Genomic DNA, 16543 nt, shown 5'->3' on the forward strand with positions numbered 1-16543 from the left:
CTTCGATTGAAACGCTCGTCGCAGCTTTCGACAACGCATAAATGTGCTGAAGAGTCTCAACAGCCTGTTCCTGAATGGAAAGTTTCATAATAGGGACACATAGAAAGATTCAATATCACACGTATCCGGATGTATCATGGCTTGGTACGGCATCTGAACACAGAAAACTGGAGAATTGTGGAACCATATCAGCTCGGTAAAGCAGCCACCATAATGAAAGGCCGATCACGCCATTAATTCTCTTTGCCCTACCATTCTGACCGCCGCCATCCTTCGGACCGATGATACAAAAGCCTGAAAGCCCCTGGCACCAGGTTCAGTAAAAAAAAATATCTGTCATTTCTGATAAGACAACTAAATGGTTCTATAGGCCGATCAGATTAAATCTTTGCCACACAATCTCCCTCGTTATGATCTTGCACCTATTTGTTTACATGCACATTACCTGCTCTGTAAATGTTACAATTTATTATTGTTATTTATTACTGCGTCCGGTACTCCCGATGTGGCCTTTTGTATATTGGCGAGACCCGACGCAGACTGGGAGACCGCTTTGCTGAACACCTACGCTCTGTCCGCCAGAGAAAGCAGGATCTCCCAGTGGCCACATATTTTAATTCCACATCCCATTCCCATTCTGACATGTCTATCCACGGCCTCCTCTACTGCAAAGATGAAGCCACACTCAGGTTGGAGGAACAACACCTTATATTCCGTCTGGGTAGCCTCCAACCTGATGGCATGAACATCGACTTCTCTAACTTCCGCTAAGGCCCCACCTCCCCCTTGTACCCCATCTTTTACTTATTTTTTATGCACACATTCTTTCTTTCACTCTCCTTTTTCTCCCTCTGAGTATATTTCTTGCCCATCCTCTGGGTCCCGCCCCCCTTGTCTTTCTTCCCGGACCTCCTGTCCCATGATCCTCTCGTATCCCCTTTTGCCTATCACCTGTCCAGCTCTTGGCTCTATCCCTCCCCCTCCTGTCTTCTCCTATCATTTTGGATCTCCCCCTCCCCCTCCCACTTTCAAATCCCTTACTCACTCTTCCTTCAGTTAGTCCTGACGAAGGGTCTCGGCCTGAAACGTCGACTGCACCTCTTCCTACAGATGCTGCCTGGCCTGTTGCGTTCACCAGACACTTTGATGTGTGTTGCTTGAATTTCCAGCATCTGCAGAATTCCTGTTGTTTATTGTTATTTATTGATCTTATTTTAACCAATAACCGACAAGATTTGGCTGTTATTAACATTGGATTAAACCTGATAACGGTCACGCTTGAAATTCAGCTTATGCAAGGCACGGGAGTGAGGCCGGGGGAACTATAGCTGGAAAAAATAGATAATGGTGAAACAACTGACAAAACACCTCTTCCTTTACCCATTTGCAGGCCTTTGAAATAGTCGTGCCGGGTGCGACACTCTGTCACATGCAAATCTCGCGATTTATCGGTCCTCGGAGTCCCCTTCTGGCCAAGTTGAGGCAAAACATGCGAGAGCAACTGCACCCTGTATTCTGGATTGGCATTCTCATCTCCGCAACACGAACATCGAATTTGCAAACTTCCGTCCAAACTGGGATTGCAAGGTGCTTCTGGAATTCTTAATAGTCACTGCGATAACCGGGACAAGAGCTTATTTCCGGTTTTCATCTATGAACCAGTTAGCAGTGAATAACTCAGATAAAGATCACTGTTGATTAGGTAATTTCGTAAGTGGTGCGGGAAAAGTGCTCGGTGGGGCATCAAGTACAAACACCGCAGAACTTCCATTAAATGTCAGAATCAGAATCCGGTTAATTTGCACCGGCATGTGCCCTGCAATCTGTTACCTTAGCAGCAGCAGTTCAATAATAGAGAGGGAAAAAAATATACACAGCAGTTCAATAATACAGAAGAAAAAGTAAAATAAAAATCAATAAATAAGTAAATTAATCACAGTATATGGGCATTGAATAGATTAATAAAGTACAAAAACAGATATTTAAGAAGTGAGGCAGTTTCATGGGTTTAATGTCCATTGAGGAATCGGACGGCAGAGGGGGAGACGTGTCCGCAATAGTGACCCATTGAAACGGGCGGGAGCAAAGGATTCTGGGAATGCCTAGGGTGGAGCACCGCGGGAGGAGTGTGGGACTGACGTCACAGAAGGAGAGTCAGGGGCGGAGCGTGCAGCGGCTACGTATTACCCAGACATGTGTTTTTTATTTTGAGCAATGGAGAGCATGTCGGTAGGGTTAGTATTTTGCTCTGGATGTCGGATGCAGGAATCCTGGGAATCTTCCAGTCCCCTCGAAGGCAACATCTGCGCCAGGTGCACCGAGATGCAGCTCCTGAGAGGCAATGTTAGGTATGATGACCTACAGCTTATTAGAGAGAGTGACCAGGAGATAGACAGGAGCTACAGGGAATTAGTCAGCCCGAGGCTGCAGGAGTTAGATAAATGAGTGACGGTTAGGGGAGCGAGGGAAAGAGCTCAGATAGTCGAGAGAACCCCTGTGGCCATTCTCCTCAGTAATCATTATCTCGTTTTTGGATGCGGTTCCGGGGAATGACTGACAGAGCACGATCACAGCGATCGGGTCTGTGTTACTGAGCGCGGTTCCGTGGTGCAGAAGGGAAAGAGGAAGATGAGGAATGCGGTAGTCATAGTGAGGGGAACAGACAGGAGTTTCTGTCAGCCTGATAGAGACACCCGCATGGTGTGTTGACTCCCAGGTGCCAGGGTACGGGATGTCTCGGATCGCGTGCAGAGCATTCAGAAGGGAGGGGGGAAACTGCCAGAAGTCTTGGTACACGTTGATACCAATGACAGAGGTAGAAAAAGGGAGGAGGTCCTGAAGAGAGAATTCAGAAGTTGGTTAGGAAGCTGAAAAGCAGGAGCTGCACGTTAGTAAACTCGAGATTGCTGCCTGTGCCTGGTGCTAACGAGCGCAAGAATAGCAGATCAGGCATATTAACGAGTAGCTGAGACTGATGTAGGGAGCAGGGCTTCGGGTTCCTGGAACACCGGGCCATCTTCTGCGGGAGGTACAACCTGTACGAAAAGGAAAAATTACAGCTCAACCCAAAGGGGTCCAACACCCTAGCCGGCACATTTAATATAGCTGGGTTGAAACTAATTTGGCTGGTGGATGGGAACCGGAGTGATCGGCCTTAGGAAGGAGAAAACAGAAATAAATCACATATAGCGTGCAACGGAAATGATAGAAAGGAAAGACAGCAGGTGAGGCATAATCACAGCCAGTGGGATGAGTTACAGGGCAATGGAGGCGTGGTGCAGATGAAACTGAAAGTAACAAATATTGGACTGAAAGTGTTGCAGTTGAATACACTCAGCATAAGAAATAAAACGGACGATACTTAAATTCAACTGCAGATTGTCAATCAAGTACGTCGCTGTGGCCACCTCTGAAACTTGGCTAAAGGATGCCTGCCATTGGGAGATGAAAGTCCAAGGATATACGGTGTATCGGAAAGATAGGTTAGTAGTCAGAATGGGTGGTGTGGCTCTGTGTATAGGGGAGGATGACACAGGATCAGAAGGTTTAGAATCTCTATGGGTTGAGTTAAGAAATGGCAACGCTAAAGAAATCCGAATTGCAGTTCCATACATCCTCCAAACAGCAGCCCGGATGTGGATTACAAATTACAGCAGGAGATAGAACAGACGTGTCAAGAGGGCAATATCATGATAATCGTTGGGGATTTTAACATGAAAGTGGATTGGGAAAACCAGGCACATTTCTGGATCTCAGGAGAGAGAAATTAAAGAATGTCTAAGAGATGGATTTTTAGAATAGCTTGTTGTTGAACCCAATACGGGGTCGGCAGTTCTGGATTGGGTGTCGTGCAATGATCGGGAGGTGATAAAAGAGCTGAAGGTTAAGGAACCATAAAGGAACAGTGGTCAGAATATGATCGAGTTCAGTTTGAAATTTGAGAAGCAGAAAGTAAATGTCAATGTGTCGGTATTTCAGTGGAATAAAGGAAATTTCAATGGCATGGGAGGGAAACTGGAGGAGGTTGACCAGAAAGGGACACTAACAGGAAGGACAGCACAGCAGCAATGCCTGGAGTTTCTGCGAAAAAAATGAGGGAAGTGCAAGTCAGATATATTCGAAACAAGAAGTCAACTTCGAATGGAAGAAGGACACCACCGTTGCTGACAAGTGAATTCAGAGATAAAACAAAAACAAAAGAGAGAGCATACAAGGACGCCAAATCTAGTGGAAAATAGATGATTGGGAAGCTTTTAAAAACTTGCAGAGGGAAAATAAGAAGGTCATTAGGAAGGAAAAGGTGAATTTCGAAAGGAAGCTGGCGACTAATACCAAAAGAAGATACTATACCATTTTAACTATATAAAGAGGAAAAGAGAATTGAGGGTAGATAGAGGACTAATAGAAAATGATGCTGGACATATTTGTAATGAGAGACGCAGAGACGGCAGAGGAACTGAATGGGAAGTTTGCATCAGTCTTCATAGTGGAAGACACAAGCAGTGTACCGGACATTCAAGAGTATCAGGGAAGTGAAGTAGGTGCAGTGAAAATTACGACTCAGAAGGTGCTCAGGAAGCTTAATGGTCTGAGGGTAGATAATTCTCCTGGACCTGATGGACTGCACCCTCTGGTTCTGAAGGAAATAGCTGGAGAGATTGCGGAGGCATTAACAATGATCTTTCAAAAATCAGATAACTGGAAAGTTGCAAATGTTGCTCCGCTATTTCCGACGGGTGGGAGGCAGCAGAACTGAAACTATAGACCTATTAGCCTGACATCAGTGGTTGGGAAGTTGTTAGAATCGATTGTTAGGGATCAGATTATGGAATACCTGGGAAGCACATGACAAGACAGGCCAAAGCTAGCATGGTTTCCTGAATGGAAAATCCTTCCCGACTAACCTACCTCAATTCATTGAGGAAATTACAAATAGGGCAGACAAAGGAGATGCAGTAGATGTGGTGTACTTGGATTCTCACAAGGTGCCGCACATGAGGCTGCTTAGCAAGATAAGAGCTCATGGAATTACAGAGGAGTTTGTAGCATGGGTGGAGCATAGGGTGGTTGACAGAAAACCGAGAGTGGGAATAAAGGGATCCTATTCTGGCTGGCTGCCGGTAACCAGTGGAGTTCCACAGGGGTCGGCGTTGGGATCGCTGCTTTTTATTATGTATGTCAATGATTTGGACTACGTTATTAATGGATCTGCGGCTAAATTTGCCGATGATACAAAGATAGGTGGAGGTGCGTGCAATGCTGAGGAAACAGAGAGACTGCAGAGAGACTCAAATAGTTTAGGGGAATGGGCAAAGAAGTGGCAAATGAAATACAATGTTGGAAAATGTATGGTCAAGCACTTTGGGGGAAGAAATAAACGGTCAAACTATTATTTAGATGGGGTAAGAATTCAAAATGCAGAGACGCAAAGAGACTTGGGTGTCCTTGTGCAAGAAACACTAAAGGTTCACCTCCAGGTTTAGTCTGTTGTGAAGAAGGCGAATGAAATGTATGAGGAAATTCTGGCAGCTCTTGCGCTGTATTCCCTGGAGTTCAGGAGAATGAGGGGATTCTCAGAGAAACATTCCAAATCTTAAAAGGTCTGAACAGATTATATGTGGCAAAGTTATATTTCATGGTAGGGGATTCTAGGACCAGAGGGCACAACTTCAGGATTGAAGGACGTCCATTTAGAACAGAGATGCGGAGAAATTACTTTAGTCAGTGGGTGGTATATCTGTGGAATTTGTTGCCACGAGCGGCTGTGGAGTCCAAGTCATTGGGTATATTTAAAGCAGAGATAGATAGGTTCTTGATTAACCAGGGCATCAGTGGATATGGGGAGAAGGCAGAGGAGTGACGATGTCTGGAAGAATTGAATCTGCTGATGATTGAATGGCGGAGCAGACTCGATGGGTTGAATAGCCTACTACTGCTCCTATATCTTATGGTCTTATGACTTTCTACCTCACTGTTAACAATGCTACCAATTCAGTGCTTCTGCAAAACAATTGTCATTGTTGATACAAATATAATGAATGCAGATACTCTGTCAGTTTAAGCAGTTGCACCAATTGAATTATTTGCTTCATATCGGTGCAAACTTTGAGTGTAGCTGGTTTACCACGTGACGGACTGCAATCAATTTTATGCTCACACAAAATGCTGGAGGAATTCACCTGGTCAGGTAGCATAGATTGAAATGAATAAACAGTTGACTTTTTGGGCTGCAACCCAGTTTCGGGATGGAGTAAAACGGCGGAAGATGCCAAAATACGAAAGTTGGGAGGAGCTGGAAAGAACACAAGCTGGAAGGGAGTAGGTGAAACTGGGGAATCAATAATCATTAAAATCACATTTCGGAGCCATATCCAGGATCGCTGCAGATCTACTGTGACATCCAAGGTATTTGTCAAATTAACATCATTATATCGGCCAGACTGCCGAATACACCGTCCTCAGCAAAAGGATTCTCTCCCGGGATAATCCCACCCTGGGACACCGGTCTCCCAGACTGAGTCCTGGCTCATGGGTAATTCCTGTCTGTGTAATGGCCCGGGGTCTCACCTGGGGGAGTCTCGAAAGCGAACATCTGGCAGAAGAAGAGCCGCTGGACAGGAGGCGGAAATACGTCACTGCGGGACCAGTTCGTATGTCACACAGCGCGAGACTGGAGCCAGTTGGGTGAGAAACATTGTGAATTACACCTGGCGTGCGGCCATTACAGGTAAGGGTGGGAGTTAAAGGGGAGGGCAGGAAATCGGCCGAAATGTCCCCATCCCGCTGGCGGGGATGTGCACACATTCAGATGTTCACACAGTCACTGTCAGTCCTGGTCTGGGTTCCCGCAGAGACTCCAATTCCTCCCACCCGGTCTCACTGAACCGATTTGCAGCCTCACTGAAAACATAGTTCCTCAGCCTGAAACAGATGGGAGAATAAAGATGAAATAAACAGATTACACAACAGTGTCAGTAACAGGGGACAACACTCACAGACAAATATCACCAGAAAACCCGCGGATCCGCTGATATTTTATCACATTGAACATTAACACAAACATTCACCTGATCTGCTTCAGACTCGGGAGGGTCAGTAAGAGGTGGCGGAGAGCGGGGACAGATCGGTCTGTGAGCGAGTTTGAGACCAGGTCCAGCTCTATCAGTGATGGGTTTGTACTAAGGGCGGAGACGAGATCCTCGACACCAGAATCTGTGAGACCGACATGGTTCAGCCTGGAGATGAAAGAGCGTGAGGGTGAAGGAAACAGAGAGATAGGAGACGGTACAAATCCTCGATGTTTATCAGTAACACAATTACTGATCACAGTAATATTCAGTGTCAGACACCCAGTGACTGTAAACTCAATCTCCCACAGTCTGGTACTCACGTCAGTTTCTGTACTTTACACTTCGGGTTCCTCAGAGCCTCAGACACCAGTTTCACTCCTGAATCTCCCAGTTTATTACCACTCAGGTCCAGCTCCGTCAGTGATGGTTTTGTACTGAGAGCGGAGACGAGATCCTTGGCACCAGAATCTGTGAGACCAACACTGTCCAGCCTGGAGATGAGAGAGAGTGAGGGTGAAGGACACAGAGAGGCAGGAGACGGTACAAATCCCCATTGTTTATCAGTAACACAATTACTGATCACATTAATGTTCAGTTTCAGACACCCAGTGACCGAAAACACAGTCTCCCACAGTCTGGTACTTACTCCAGTTTCTGTATTTTACACTCCAGGTTCCTCAGAGCCGCAGACACCAGTTTCACTCCTGAATCTCCCAGTTCATTACCACTCAGTCTAAACACAAACAGACAAATTGAGGAACAAAGTGATTCAAGCCGTGGGTCTGAGTGAATTTCTCTCACTCAGGTATTTCAGGAAACATTAAACCCTTCAGTAAATCACTGATCCGCGTTCCTATCACTGTCAATGTCCCTCACTGCCCAGCTCCAGGGTATTCACCGAATGTCGGTAATTTAGTCTGTCGGTGTGACCCTGTAAACTCCACAAATTCTGTCCCATTCCCGGATGGCTAGAAAAGTGTTCCTGCGTGAGAGGTTCGGAAGGGGCAAGGGTAAGGAAGAGGGATGATGAAGAGAGATCCAACAGGAGGAAAGGGGACGGGGAAGACACATCCCACAGCAGCATACCGATGGGAAAAGATAGTCCAATAAGATGAGATGATCCAGAAATAGGTTGTATGGGAGGGGTGTGTCTGAACTGATGCCCACAATCGGGAGAGGAGATGCGCCCATGAGGTCTGGGTATCTGGTAGTGAGCACAGTCATACAGATGGACTGATGGTGATAGTCACACACGGGGAAGGGCAGGGGAGGACAATCTCACAATGGTATTTCTTTCCTTCTCATTGGGACAGTCTGCTGACATTTGCAACGCTCAACTGAGTGGAGATGCTGCATTTAATTCCCTCATCTAAGTCATTAAAATATATTGCAAACAACTGGGGTCCCAGCACTGCCCCACTAGTCACTGCCTGCCATTCTGAAAAGGTCCCGTTTATTCCCACTCTTTACTTCCTGTCTGCCAACCAATTCTCTGTCCACATCAATACCTTACCCCCAATACCGTGTGCTTTAAGTTTGCACACTAATCTCCTATGTGGGACCTTGTCAAAAGCCTTTTGAAAATCCAAATATACCACATCCACTGGTTATCCCCTATCCACTCTACTAGTTACATCCTCAAAAAATTCTATGAGATTCGTCAGACATGATTTTCCTTTCACAAATCCATGCTGACTTTGTCCGATGATTCCACCGCTTTCCAAATGTGCTGTTATCACATCTTTGATAACTGACTCTAGCATTTTCCCCACCACCGATGTTAGGCTAACCGGTCTATAATTCCCTGGTTTCTCTCTCCCTCCTTTTTTAAAAAGCGGGATTACATTAGCCACCCTCCAATTCTCAGGAACTAGTCCAGAATGTAACGAGTTTTGAAAAATTATCACTAATACATCCACTATTTCTTGGGCTGCTTCCTTAAGCACTCTGGGATGTAGACCATCTGGCCCTGGGGATTTATCTGCCTTTAATCCCTTCAATTTACCTAACACCACTTCCCTACTGACATGTATTTCCCTCAGTTCCTCCATCTCACTAGACCCTCTGTCCCCTACTATTTCTGGAAGATTATTTATGTCCTCCTTAGTGAAGACAGAACCAAAGTAATTATTCAATTGGTCTGCCATGTCCTTGCTCTCCATAATCAATTCACCTGTTTCTGTCTGTAGGGGACCTACATTTGCCTTAACCAATCTTTTTCTTTTCACGTATCTATAAAAGCTTTTACTGTCAGTTTTTACATTCCCTGCCAGTTTTCTCTCATAATCTTTTTTCCCTTTCCTAATTAAGCCCTTGTCCTCCTCTGCTGGACTCTGAATTTCTCCCAGTCCTCAGGTGAGCCGCTTTTTCTGGCTAATTTGTATGCTTCTTCTTTGGAATTGATACTATCCCTAATTTCCCTTGTCAGCCACGGGTGCACTACCTTCCTTGATCTATTCTTTTGCCAAACTGGGATGAACAATTGTTGTATTTCATCCATGCAATCTTTAAATGCTTGCCATTGCATATCCACCGTCAATCCTTTAAGTGTCATTTGCCAGTCTATCTTAACTAATTCACGTCTCATACCTTCAAAGTTACCCCTCTTTAAGTTCAGAACCTTTGTTTCTGAATTAACTATGTCACTCTCCATCTTAATGAAGAATTCTACCATATTATGGTCACTCTTACCCAAGGGGCCTCTCACGACAAGATTGCTAATTAACCCTTCCTCATTGCTCAAAACCCAGTCTAGAATAGCCTGCTCTCTAGTTGGTTCCTCGACATGTTGGTTCAAAAAACCATCCCGCATAGTTTAGGGACCGGAGCCTTTTCGCACGTCCGCCGTCCTGTCCATCTCTCCCCGTTCCCAGTCATCAGAAGAACGATAACATGAATACCCATTGGCTAATAGCACCCTGCTATCTGTGTTAACATAATATAGAAGCCATTTTAATCCACAAACACAGCAATTTAAAAGATTAACATAACAAAGAAACCATTTCAAATTTAACATACAAAAAAAAACCCATACACATTATCTTGTCCCTCACCGGGAAGGAGTTGTGAATCTCTGACCCACCTGCTGCAGTCAGAGTCGGTCTGGGTGTCAGTAACAGTGAGAAGGAACATTGTCAATGGACCTGTCACAGGCAGCAAGAAACATCGCTATTCCTGTGATTAACTACCATTAAACCAATGACCGTTGTTCACTGATCTGATGAAGTTTCCAAAATTCATTCACTAGTAACCACAGAACCCTTGTCTCCTTGGGGAATTACTGGCTTATCCCCCGGTCATTTGACACAGTTCTTTACTACAGTCTTACACAAATCCTTTTACATTGAAACAACACAATGGGACAGTTTCACAGTTCAGAGTGAGAGATAAATCAAGTTACCTCAATTCCCGGCACTTGTGCAGCCCGGGCCCCAGCCACTGGATTCCTTCACACTGAATATGGCAGACAGCCAGATCGAGGTGTTTTATTGTATCACAGAGTCCGATGTCATGAGACAGGACCGCGCAGTCAACTGGGGTCAGTGTCATTCCACTGAATGAAAGTGTTTCCACAGATCCCAGTGCGGCCTGAGCCAGTCCACGATTCTGAGACTCAAAGAGGTAGTGCAATGTGTTCAGGAGGCTCCTTTTACCAGCTTCACTCCATGTGTTTCCACTCTGCCGTTTAACCTCCTCCTTCACCCAGTCAATCACCCGGCAGGTTGTTTGATGAGGAAATGGACCCAGAAACTCCTCCAGGCCCCGAGCTGTCATTGGGTTGGAGAGACCAGCAACAAAACGGAGAAATACCTCCAATCGCCCATCTGTCGTGTTGTGGGCTTCAGTGAGGAATTTCAGGATATTCTCGGGATGTAGAGTCAGGAATTGTGAGACTGCAGCTACAAACTCTTGGATGGTGAGGTGTGGGAATGTGTACACCACGCTCCGGGCAGAATCCTCTCTCTCCAAAAGCTCCATCAGGAACCCGGACAGGAACTGGGAAGGCTGCAGACTGTAGTTGATCAAATCTCCATCTGTAAACACAATCTTCTTCTTGGACACTCCTGAGAAGGCCATCTGACCAACCCTGAGAAACACATCACGGGGGTTCTCAATCTCACGGCCGTGGTTTTTCAGGATGTTGTAAATATAGTAGGAATACAGTTGGGTGATGGTCTTGGGAACTCGCTGCGGGTCCCTGACTCTTTGTGTGAAGAAGGGGCCCAGTGCCAGAGCGAGGATCCAGCAGTAGGAGGGGTTGTAGCTCATGGTGTACAGGATCTCGTTCTCCTTCACGTGTTTGAAAACAGCTGCTGCCACCGTCTGATCTTCAAAATGCCTGATGAAATATTCCTTCCGTTCCTCACCAACAAATCCCAGGATTTCAGCCCAGACACTGATCTCTGCCTTTTCCAATAAATGTAACGCAGTGGGACGGGTGGTCACCAGCACTGAACACCCCGGGAGCAGCTTGCCCTGGATTAAACTGTACACAATGTCAGACACTTCACACCACCACTCAGGATCTGGGCACTGGTGCTTGGGTTCTGTGTCTCTCCGACTGTCAGCAAAATCAATTTTGTCATTGAATTCATCTAAACCGTCGAATATAAACAGCAATCCCTCTGGGTTCTTCCAGACCTCTCTGAGGATATTCCCAAAGTCAGGATACTGATCCAGAATCAGTTCCCTCAGGTTTATTCTGCAGTTAATGGAGTTTAAATTCCGGAATTTGAAACTGAAGACAAACTGGAATTGTTGGAATATTTTCCCCGTGGCCCAGTCATAAACAATCTTTTGAACCATTGTTGTTTTTCCAATCCCCGCAACTCCGGCCACTGCTGCCGAACTCCCAGATTTGGAGTTACTCCGGGAAAAGCTGCTCTGGAACAACCGATCTGTCCGGAGTTTCTCCAGCTCTCTGCGGAGATGTTTCACTCTCCACTCCTCGTGGTCTCTGCCTCTTGCCAGCAGCTCATGTTCCACCAGTCTCCGATCTCGAAGAGTAGAAATGACCGTGAGCTCAGCGTATCGATCAACCAGCTGGAAAACCTTCACCTTCTCCCTCATCAGGATCGTGTTCACTCTCAGTGTTTCAGTTTGTGCCCGCAGAGTCTCCTTGTGTTTCTGTTGAACATCTTCCATGGGAACAGAGAACATAGTCAAAATGTGAAATTGCTCAACTGACAAAGAACTTTATAAGAGCATTCTAATATTCAATGTTTGAGATTACATGAATTAATTCCATGCTTCCATGGATATTAGGACAGAAAGTAAAATTCTGTTCACAGACACCGGAATTGACAGCGATGGATGTCCCAGAAAATATCCAGTCCTCATAGTCTGGTACTAATTGCTTGTGATGGTGAAAATACCCCTGATATCCTATTGCAATCCTGACCGCACTCTGTTACAACATTTCACTGTATTTGAAGCATTGTTTGCATCATTAACAGACGATGTTAATGTTTATCTGGTGTGGAAACATGGAGAGCAGGACACCCTGCATTTTGACAAATCTACACACTGGGGAGTCACAGGTGTCCACTGCTCTTGCATCAAAACAGGAGCAGAATATGTGTGAAATACTCAAGTCTGCAGCATCTGTGGAGAGAATCACAGTGAGGTTGCGGATCGATAACCCATAAGAATGACAAGAAAGAAAATGGGTAGTTTTCAATAGCAGCTGTAGCCCCCGTGGCCAGCCTCAGGGTCGCTCGGCTCACTGTCGTCTAGGAAAACAGCCTTGGCCCCGGCAAACTGGGTAATTCGTTTGTGTGGATGCTGTGTGAGGTACCCCACCCTGCCCAAATAACAGACAATACACCAGATACGATTAAATGATTTACAGTTTATAGATATTACTGGAACTATATAATTAATAGAGAATAACATATAAAAGGAAGATCAAAGGCGCCACACATATCAAAGTTCAATCTATTCATGCACAAACAGCTGGAGCTCAGGACCCTTCTTCTTCACCCTGCAACCCCTCGGACCACCTCGACCGGCCGCCTGGCACCAACAACAGTGGTCGATCAGACGCTCCACACGAGTTCGTCTCCGTCTCCTCTCCTCGCTGAACGCCCCGCTCTGGGTCCGACCCTGTTAGCAGACTCACAGCACCTGGTCCATCCTCTGTCTCTCTCTCTCTCTCTCCTGCCTTCTGCCCCAAAACCCCGCGCATACAATATCTTCAAGCACCCAAAGCTATCGCAATTTGTTCATTCGTCCTCATATCAATAGATAATCCAAAACAAACTGCTAGCGGGAAGGACTTTCTCAGCAGTTAACATAACAAAGAAGCCCTTTCAATTATAACATAACAAAGAAGCCATTTTAATTAGACTATGCAGTGACATAAAAAAAGTAACCCCTTACAATCTCCCCCCACCAAATAAAGTCATGTCCTCATGACTTCCAAATAACTTGCCAACCAGTCCTACAGACACAGAAACCCATCCAAATACACACAGTGACATTGCTCCCCAAACAGTGGACCTTCCGCCCATCCATGGGCGCTACATAGGCCAACCTATCTGAGTTTCCTAATCCTCCAAGACCTCCGTGCCCCCTCACCTAAACCCTAAAGGCACAGACATTACTAGGGATACCTTGGACCTGCTTGCCCGCTCCTCTCTGACTCAGGCAACCATTACAACTCAGAACCCCTGTCCCATGTCCGGGGCCCCGCTTCTTTTCCTTCCTGGTCCTGCTGTAACTCAGACTGCCCACAGCTAGCCCTCCCCACTACACCTGACTCAGTGGGAGAAGGGCCAAAGGTCTCTTCCTGAACCACAGGAAACTTAGTGGAGGCCCAGTGGGGGAACTGCAGGTTCCCAGCAATGTACCAATGTACTTCCAAAAGGAAGACCATGGGGGAAGTGAAGATGTGTGGAGTTTTGGTGTATGTGGATGACTGCCTAGAGCTTGGATTCACCTGGGGGACTATGAGGCGAGGCGAGTGGCTGAGCCCAGGCGACAGAAGCGAAGTGTCAAATGTGGAGGAGTTTGGTGCAATGTGAGAAAAATGACCCAACATACCAGTTGAACTTCCTGGTGTTGGGACAGATGGTGGTGGACCTGGGGATGGAAACCCAGGTCGTCACTTTGAATGAGACACAGGGGAGAGAGGGGATTTGCACCGCTGACCTGAGTGCTCAGAAATGCCGGCCGAAGACTGAGTGCCACACACGTGGGACGGCCATTGCAGACTTGGAATTCACGCTCATCAACGTGGAGAAGGAGCAACGGAATTGCGAGCCGACACTGCGGTCATGTACTGATGAATTAATCCAACGAGAAGAAACAATGACCCACCTTCAAAGGGATCAGCAGAAACTCAAGACGTTGATCCAGAAAAGATTGGAAGATTTACAAGTTGGGGAAGATCAAGGAAGTGTTCTGAAGGCCAACAGAAAACTGAGAGCCCAGGGAGGGGTGTTTGACTACACTCCCGAGGAGGTGAAGAAATGGAGGACAGATCTCGGAAAAGGGAGGCAGATGCTTGAAAGGAACCTGAAGATGACTATCGACAGTTTAAATGAAGTGGAAAAACTGAAAGTTGACCTGGAAGACGTCATCAGGAAGGAAAAAAACTGGAAGCTGAACATCCTTTAACTGCTGCTTTTCAGGTCAGGGTGGGAGAAGCTGGTGGGGTAACTGCGTCCCAGATTGAGATGGCCAAGAACCCTGAGTCAGAACTGCTGAGGCTGTGGCGAGAGTTGAAGGAGTCCCCGAAGAAGCTGACGTATCGACTGCAGGAGGCTGAAGGGGTAGCCCCGGCTAAATGTTTCAGTTTGGAGAAACTCAAACAGCAGCTACCAATCGAGGGAATGAGAAAGAATACGGATTCGAAGGAAGATGTGTTGGACATGTGGTACATGCTACCTTTTGCTAACTTCCCCGTGATTGAGGATGGAGGATTGGTGGAAAGATGAAATCTCTATTAATGGAAGAAACCACAAGCGTCTGTCTCAGTGATGTACAGCATATTTGTGGGAGAGGGTGGTGAAGTCTTGGCAGTCAGTCTTGCTGTGGGGGTGTGGGACACTGTCTTATGAGGCCTCTGTCTGTCAAGAGTCGACCATGGATGTCCTGCCCCTGCAAGCTAGGACACTACGATATGGAGAGGAAGCTTTTGCCGATGTAGCAAGCTCCCTCTCTCTATGCATCTGATGAATACAAAGGAATGGCAGAGCCTGACACAGTTGGCACCAGGGGTGTCGCAGGAGATGCCAGTCTGCGTTGAACACCATTTGAGACTGCCTTAGGGGCTCCAGATCAAGAATTTTCCCACGGGGTTTACTCCCAAACTCTTCCTCATGGGGGGTACAGTTGCAAGGCAGCAGAGTTTTGAGATCAGAGTTTTCCTGTTCCTGGGTGAGCTGCCAATCACAGCTAATGAGCTTCATCTGCCCAAAGCGACTGGTTGTAAGGCACCAGTAACCCGCCTTTGCCCCTCCTCCTGTCGGAAGAAATGCTTCCACCAGGCTTAGGAATGCCAGGAGCTGGACTTGGTTCTCAGTGGCTATTTTAGTCATACGGCACTGGGAGCATATAATAGGTTGTGGCAGCTTATCCCCACTACCAACCCCGGGTATAACAATCTTAAACAACCAATGGGCACTGTATTATTGACAATAATAAATCGATACTTTGGTTTATTATTGTCACATGCACCACAGTAAAATGGAAAACTTCTTTGCATGCGATCCATATAGATCATTACATCACATCGGTGCAATGAGGTCGTAGAAGGAAAAATGGAACAGAATATTTCAGGGAAACAGTGTTTCGGTTGCCAAGAAAATGCATTGCAGGCAGACAATAAGGTAGAAGGCCAAAGGATCATTGGGAGGTCAGGGTTTTATTTTTGGAACTGTGCTCCTGAACTGTAGAATTCAACACCTTAAACTACAGTACTGTGCAGAACTCTGAGGTGTATATTACACCTGACAACATTTTGTCTTTTATTTTCTAGTTTGCACTCTATCCCGTTGTGATGCGGTTTGAACAGCATCGTCTGGATCAGGGGTGCTTTATAAATAAGTTATTATTATTATCATTTTCTTAGCCTGAAGGTACGGGCATAGCCTAGCACACTCATAGCTGAATTGATGTATAGTATTGTGGGTCTTCGAAGATTTGCACAAGTATTGATGTGTGGGCCTAATTTATTAATACCATTGCGTAAAGCCTTTGGGATGATACCAGTTATCGATATTACAATTGGGATAATGAATACCTTGTTCATGTTCCACAGTCTTTCATTTTCCCCTTTTAATTCAGCATATTTCTGGTGTTTTTCTCTACTTCATTTCTGTAAGTTATGTGCATTTGGAATGGCTATACTTATTTAAAAAGTTGCTTTTGCTTGTTATATCGGAACGGCTATCCTGGATTATCCTATTTGAAATAATAATCGGTCACAGTATGATTTAAAGGACTCTAACTCTAAAAGTAGAGCAGGC

General features: G+C 45.9%; 1 protein-coding gene across 12 annotated transcripts in view; it reads right to left on the reverse strand.

The window, feature by feature from the left end:
* The window catches only part of LOC140208622 (NACHT, LRR and PYD domains-containing protein 3-like), an 83807-nt gene that overhangs the window by 35657 nt on the left and 31607 nt on the right, over window positions 1–16543 (reverse strand). For 8 of the 12 annotated variants that reach the window (XM_072277438.1, XM_072277436.1, XM_072277435.1 and 5 more), the window contains 2 exons: window positions 10471–12208; window positions 7717–7803 (listed from right to left, as the gene is read on the reverse strand). In XM_072277438.1, the coding sequence (XP_072133539.1) occupies window positions 7717–7803; window positions 10471–12208 (1825 nt within the window). The other 4 variants (XM_072277441.1, XM_072277439.1, XR_011888849.1 and 1 more) reach the window with 3 other exon arrangements.

The sequence above is a fragment of the Mobula birostris genome, chromosome 13 (genome assembly GCF_030028105.1).
Source record: "Mobula birostris isolate sMobBir1 chromosome 13, sMobBir1.hap1, whole genome shotgun sequence".
Taxonomy (NCBI): Eukaryota; Metazoa; Chordata; class Chondrichthyes; order Myliobatiformes; family Myliobatidae; genus Mobula; species Mobula birostris.